Here is a 7,089-nt window from a genome sequence, read left to right on the forward strand (position 1 = left end):
GTCACATGTAGGCCTACTGAGTTCTGAACTTGCCATTTAGGCCTTGGGGCTATGTTGTTTGATTTAATTCAACACAATATATGCACTCCACTATGCTGTTGTAGTATTTACTGTATCTGAAGCTCTTATTGCTCATATTTCAAGCCATCTTTTTTCCCGGCCCCTTGCTTTGGATCATTTTCATTAACCGGGCCCCATTCCAAACTAATTGAATAGCCCTGCGATAGACAGTAAAGAGGGAGAGAAGGAACGAAATGCACTGAAGTATTTCGCCTGCTCTATAAGGTGAGCTTCATGGGGAGCCCGGTCTGGTCGTTTTTATACATTTCAATGCGAAATAGTCACATGTAATACATTTAGTAATCCCAAATACAACTATTGATACACACCACGACAATGAGAACATCCAGACAGTTCCACAGGTTCTTGAAGTAATGCAGGCGGTGGATGTGTATCTCCAGCACTTCCTCCACCACGTAGTAGAGGATGAATATGCAGAAAGCCACCTCACACAGACCCACAAAGTAGTCCCAGCTCGACACGTATCGGATCAGACGCACAGTCTGGAACTGCCAGGAGGTCAGCACCCCACCTGTAGCAGGGAACTCCACCAGCAACCTGTGTTCATACAATGATACTTTTACACAATATAGATCAATCTAAATAAAGTAAATATAACGTTTATTTTATTTTATTGTAAGGGTAAAATATGATTTTTTTTCTCTTTTCAGACTGTAACTTTTTTGCTATTTTGATTATCAAAGAATCATTTAAGTCATTAATCGACTAAAATAACCGATCACTTCCTTTGACTAATCGACTATCAGAAGTTTGAAAAACGTTTTTTAAAAGATGTTACCTTGGGTTTAAGGGAATTTTCATGAACAATGCATTTATCAATTTATTTAAAAAGATTAACGACAAGATTAAACAACAATTGATTGAGGAGTAATATGGAGGAAAGAAGATACAACTCTTTCAAATGTTTCATCTGCACATTTATAGCAGCAGTTTCAGAAACGTTTAACCTTTTGTAATAATGTTATTAAGGTTGGAAAAAAAACTAAAGTTGGATGGACAATCAGGTTAAACAATGTTTCATCAATGCATACATTTGTTGCATTTCATTCCAACCAGATGCCATTGTTGTGTCCTTATTGTACTGATGTGATCAGTGATTCTCACCTGGCGATGCAGAACAGGTTAATGTTCCCGTTGTAGACGGAGAAGTCGAGGAACACGGCTCTGGTGCCTCGGTCCAGCCACAGATGGTCTTTGAGGAACTGCAGTTGGGTTGCTGACTCCTCTCTCGTTCGAGACAGGTCTTGGTAGTATCCTCCAGCTCCATATTTAGATATCTGGCCCCAATAACCACTGCCAGCCATCTCACTCTCTGCTGTATACATCCACCTAGGAGACAAAAGAAAGAAGATATTGTAGACATTTGTTAATACAGCTTCAGTCCCATTAAAACATTGGTAATCAGAGCCTATTCAATTAAAAGCATGGACTCACGCAGTTCCATTCTTGGGGCCAAAGGAGGCCGTGTCCTCGTTGGACGGGGTGTACATGTTGTAGCAGTCCTGAATCTCGCCTCTCAGATCTTCGTGGACGGAGCAGGACTCGTTGCGGACTTTAACCTGTCGGAGCCGTGGCACCCCGAGGAGCAGGTTCTCATAGTAGATGAGACTCTGATTCTCTGGCAGGCTCTTGTTGTTGTACCACACCTCCCAGTACATGCCTTTGAGGAAAGGTCCCTCTGTGAACTGTAAGGGTAGGAGAGCCAAGTTTACAACACAGGAGAGGCCAGAAATGAGAAAACCCTATATTTATTTATTTAATTGTGAATTTTGAATGTCCATGTTTGTACTAGTGTTTTCCTTCTTAAAATGTTTTTTAAATATTTTGAGATTTGGTTGAGCAGGGTACACTTGTACTTTTACTAGTCCTTTTATTAGAGATGTGTCTGTTGTTTGTGTTTGTTTTTAGTGTCAGGATGGAACCCTTGTCTTTTTCTCTGCAAACAGAATCTACCTACGGGTACAAAATAAATAAATAACCTGAACCTGTACCCTGTTGGTTATTTATTTTGATTGCAAAATTGGTCTTTGTTTACCACCCAAAATGTGCCTTGTATTATTATATTTTACAGTACTCATTGAAAAGTGTATTGTTAGATATCAAGCACACAAAGGTGTTATACATAGCTTTAACTTGCTGTGATAATGTGATTTTGCTATAATCTTTTGTTATAGACACTGCACTCTTTTCTATGTTAGAGCAATATTTCCTACCTTGTTTTACTTCTGGTATGTGTTTCCACTGAAATGTATTTCTACGGAAGTGGAACTACAACTGTGACCATGTGTGCTCGGATGAAAAGCACCAATGTACTCTTTTGCATGCTCTTTATTATACATTATGGCCCAACTAAGCTCTGAAGGTGTAGTTTGACATTTTGGAAAATTAGATGCATGAGAATATAGGCACCATTCTCCTCTCCGCCAGTCAAAATTAAGGATGGAAAACGTAGCTTACAAAGCCTAACATTAATGAAATTTGCGTTTTACCTTCCAGAAATCCTCCATGGTTGAGAGGCTTCTAAAAGAGGAAGGGTCCCCGGCATACAGCGGTGTGTCCAGGAACAGCTGAGACATGACTTTGGTATAGTAGTACATATTGGCACTCACCATCCCATAAGTCACTACAGAGCAAAAAAACACAAGTATTAAAACTGATATTCCTGTTAGCACTTGCTTCATAACAAGCTGTTGGTGAAATGCAGTCATACAACGGTAGTTAATGTTGTTGGTGTACGTTTGCTCTTTAAATCTAGTTTGGGAATGCAAAGAATTGATGAAAACAACAAGAACTCAGTATTGGGTTAAACTTGATTTAGTTTCACTACACAGCACTATTCCTAGTAGCGTTCAGTTTTCAGGCACCAGCTCTGGAAACTGCTTATAATGTCGAGCTTTGCCTGGCAGAATATCCCTCAATCCAGTCTGCCAGGAAATTGTTTCCTGATCCACCCTTAAACCACACTTTGGCATATTTCACTGCAGCGAAAAGAGAGTAGAGAAACTTTACCACAAGTTTTCTCATCATATGCATTTTAAATGTGATTCCAATGATCTTTTTACCATCAGAAAATGTGGCCATCAAATGTGTGCTGTAGCTGTAACCCCCTGTCTGGTGTCACAGATTCATTTTCAGCTGCCAAAACCATTAAGCATACAATGTGAGCTTGGAAAATAACTTTTCAGCAACCAGAAAAGTGCCAAGGCCTGCGTATTTTGTGCCACATTTTAAGTGCTTTCTATGAGTCACTTGGATCAACTATCATTTCAGTATTCTTGAGTGTTTACTTACAGATACAAACAGTGATGAGGAATGCGATGTATGTGACCATCTCCCTCAGTACGTTCCTGAGGTACCGCTCTCGACTGCTGTCACTGTCCTCCATCAGCTCCGTGCCCCACAGAACTGCAAAGAAAAAAACAGCAATTAAAATATCAGTCAGCATGTGTACAATAATTATTAAATAAATAATGCATAAAAAAGATCTGTATGTTTCTCCCTTAGACTAAGCTATTGAGTTAGAAAGAGCAAAATCCCTAGACTAGGGGTTTTGAAAATATTAATTTTAGAGCAAAGACATAGAACAATCTCTTCTTTAGTGACTCTATAAAAAAAAAAAATGTTTTACTAGATTATTAATGTCTATTTATTATAAATGTTTACCCTTTTGCCATGTATGGAGCACTTTTTAGCCTGGACTTTGAGTGCTTTACTTAATATAATTATTTTTCTTACATAGTAGCATTGAAACTTTAGTAGATGTCTGCTATAAGGGCATTGATAACATTAGTGGGGAGGGTGACACTCAATACAAATGTCTTGTTTATATTGTTAGTATGAGGAATTACTACTTCAAATCACTGAAATACCTCGGTTTGATAAAAAAAAGCTTGATGGTGTACGTAAACGTTATCATGGTTTTACTAATCTGTAGCTAGATAATTGCTGAACTATTCTAGGAAGTTTACAAAGAGCAGTGGTGTAAAGTAACTAAGTGTAGGTGTAACTACAATTTAGAGTGTAGTGTACTTTTTCTCCAGCACATTCATTTTATACCTTTAGTTACTTTGCATAATTGGCCTAATGATTTGAAATATAACCAACACTTCAATAAGACTTTAGTTACATCTGGAGTAAATTCACCATCTGCCCTGCAGTAGGCCTATACACGTTTATGTTAGATGCACCTTTAAAAGCTGTGATAACACTTTAATGCAACAATATTTCTAATCAAAAACATATAATATATATCATTCTGAAATGGGTCAATCTGCATATTGAGTACTTTTACTGTATGTAAATGTCAATACTGGACGTTTACTTGTAACAGAGTATTCCTACACTCTTCTACGTCATTCTACTTCATAACAAGATCTGAGTACTTCTTCCACCTCTGACAAAGTGGGTGACTAACTTCTGATCTTTTGCAGTATCTGCTTCAAAAAGCCGTGGTGGATATGCCTGTCCTGCTGCCGGGCATCCACAGTCGGGGTCGGGTAGAGTCCTCCGCGGGTGATGTGGGTGCTGCTGCCCGCTCCGGGGAAGCTGCCCAGGCCGCTGCTGCAGCTGCTGCTGGAGGCCGTGGACACCGACCTCCTCCCGGGACTCGCTGGAGGCCAGTCGGCTGCCATGATCTCCTCTTCGGGATCAAACCCTGGGTTGTCACGGCTCCAGGCTTGTCTGGACGGGGGGGACGGGGTGCCTACGGCTCCCCCGAGACCCAGGTCTTGATGCTGGATGTTCTCCATCTCTATCCCCTCGCCTGAGTCTAGTTTGTGCGGCACCTTGGCAGTCTGGCTCTGCGGCAGCTGCTGTGGTCTGACTCGGGATGAACTCATGGTCCAATTATATATGTGTTTTCTATCTACTGCGGGGCATCTGCAAAAGTTACGCTAAACACTGTAGAATGTTATAACGGCTCAAGCATTTCGGCTAACCGTACCACCTAAAAACGCCTAAAAACAACAAATCTGATTAGAAAAGTGTGTCCAATAACTCCCTAAATAACTACATTAAAATTACACGGTGTTTACAAATCAAAATCAAGACGTTTTAATAGCGGTATCATGCTCCGTATATAGCTTGTGTTAATGTAGTAAGTTAGTTTTCACTCTCAACAAACCGTTAAGAAAACTTTCCTGAGACTGCCAAGGCACACAAAAAGATGTCTTCCTTAATACAGCGATGCCTTTAATGCGTTTAAAGTTGTTCCCTAATAAGCTATTTAAGTTGTTGCTAATAAGCTATTTACATGACACTGGTGGCTGCATTAAGATGCCGTGTTTATGTGGAAGAAGAAAGACACTTTTCTTGCCCCAGGACAGCCATCTTGTTCCTGAACTGTTCCCCTAAAAAAACTCATTCCCATTTGTCCGGGACTCAGATTACATTAGAAGTCATGGCGTCGCAGAAAAGGATGGAAAACACCTCTGTGGAAAACATTTTTTATTGTATTACATATTGCTCCATTTATATTGTGTTTTCTTAAATTAACTGTTTTAATGTTCACTTTATAAAGAGATGTGTTTTTTTTTGTTGATTTGTAAAGATCAGAATGCAGCTTCCCATCGTTACAGTGTTGACATAGTATATTTTTGTTATAGTTTTTAACACTAAGACAACAAATTAGCCTTTGCTTTGTTTTTTTTAAAATATGTTAAGTACCGTATTCAGATGAATATAGACGTCAGTGTTACATAATATCTGTATGTTTGGGTCAGCGGTTGCCATGACAACACAACAGACGGGTAAATTGAAACTGTTTAAAAGTAATTTTTCAAAAGGTTGCACAGGAGTTTGAGATATAAAATCACAAATTCCTAGTTAGTTTCGTGTTCAAATTGTCAATTTCTTTAGAGCAACAAAGCATGGGGCTGTTAGAGTTTTCTTTCTGAATAAATCATTAATGCTGCAGGTTATTTGCTTGTAACTTGACATTAAAAGCAACTAGCCCATAGAAAGAGGGAGTCTGATTTGCTAACTATAATGTTTAGAAAAGGAAGGTCACAACCACCAGTAAATCATCTTTTAATTAAGCAGTTTCTATAGATTTCTCTAAACCCACCCTCAAAGTGTAAATTACCTTTAGTTATAAAGTGCTATCAAAGATAACCTTGTTCACAGAAAACACTGTTTTCCCCCATAATTTCACTCTTCAGAGCATCAAAAACATAAACTGACATAGGCTTATTTTATATTTCTCCAAATGTCATTGTTTGCCATTGTATTTCATTGGAAGTGGTGATAATACTTTATTTTGTTACCAAGCTGAAGCATGAATGGTCCTGTTGATCCACAGTATCAGACACAACAGTTGTTTGACCACTTGGTGGCACCAAACATCCAGACTTGTAAAAGCTTGATTATTATAAACCAGTGACAAGACTACTAAAAACCTCATGAACTATGCCTTCAAGTTGTTAAATGTACTATCCATCAAAGCACAATTCTTGTTCGTCACAAATGTTTGGCATATCAAACAAAGCAAATGGGCAGGAGGTGATGCTTCATGGCCCCAACTGTGACTGGCTGTATAGAATATACAAGACTGATAACTGTTATTCGGATTAATTATTTTTCATTGGATGCATTTTTAGACTTCAAGCAGATCCAATTAATGAGTCATATTCATTGTTTTGAGGGACAGTTTGATAAAGAAAGGTTATTTTTCGCTTTATGAATAACTAATGTATGACATTAACTCAAACAACAAGTCTCTGCAGCTGCAATGATCATGAGGTGACATAAGGTCCTATTTTCTTTAGTTTGGTACAGCTTGTCCTTCTTTCACGAGTACCACTCTTTGCATTTAAGTTTTGATACTGTTTTACTCCAACTTTATTTCTGAGTAAAAGATTGCAGTCTTTACTCTGTGTAAATTTATATACATAAGCGTATGTGAAAGCAATAAAAGGCCAGTAGCTCAATATTTTAAAGAATTTCCCAAATTGGGATTAATAAAGTATCTATCTATCTATATATATATATATATATATATATATATATATA

The 7,089-nt window shown here is 38.3% G+C and overlaps 1 protein-coding gene across 1 annotated transcript; it reads right to left on the minus strand.

Annotated features, from left to right (window-relative positions):
• Window positions 1–389: 389 nt before the first annotated feature.
• LOC104951769 (polycystin-2-like) lies at window positions 390–5,535 on the minus strand (the record flags this gene model as incomplete). Its single annotated transcript, XM_010778497.1, has 6 exons — window positions 4,496–5,535; window positions 3,373–3,486; window positions 2,571–2,704; window positions 1,516–1,766; window positions 1,186–1,410; window positions 390–618 (listed from the first exon to the last, which is right to left on the minus strand). Coding segments are annotated over exons 1-6 (1,377 nt in total), but the record flags the coding sequence as incomplete, so codon positions are not given.
• Between the last annotated feature and the right edge of the window lie 1,554 nt (window positions 5,536–7,089).

Source organism: Notothenia coriiceps, unplaced genomic scaffold (genome assembly GCF_000735185.1).
Source record: "Notothenia coriiceps isolate Sejong01 unplaced genomic scaffold, NC01 NC01_scaffold00019092, whole genome shotgun sequence".
Taxonomy (NCBI): Eukaryota; Metazoa; Chordata; class Actinopteri; order Perciformes; family Nototheniidae; genus Notothenia; species Notothenia coriiceps.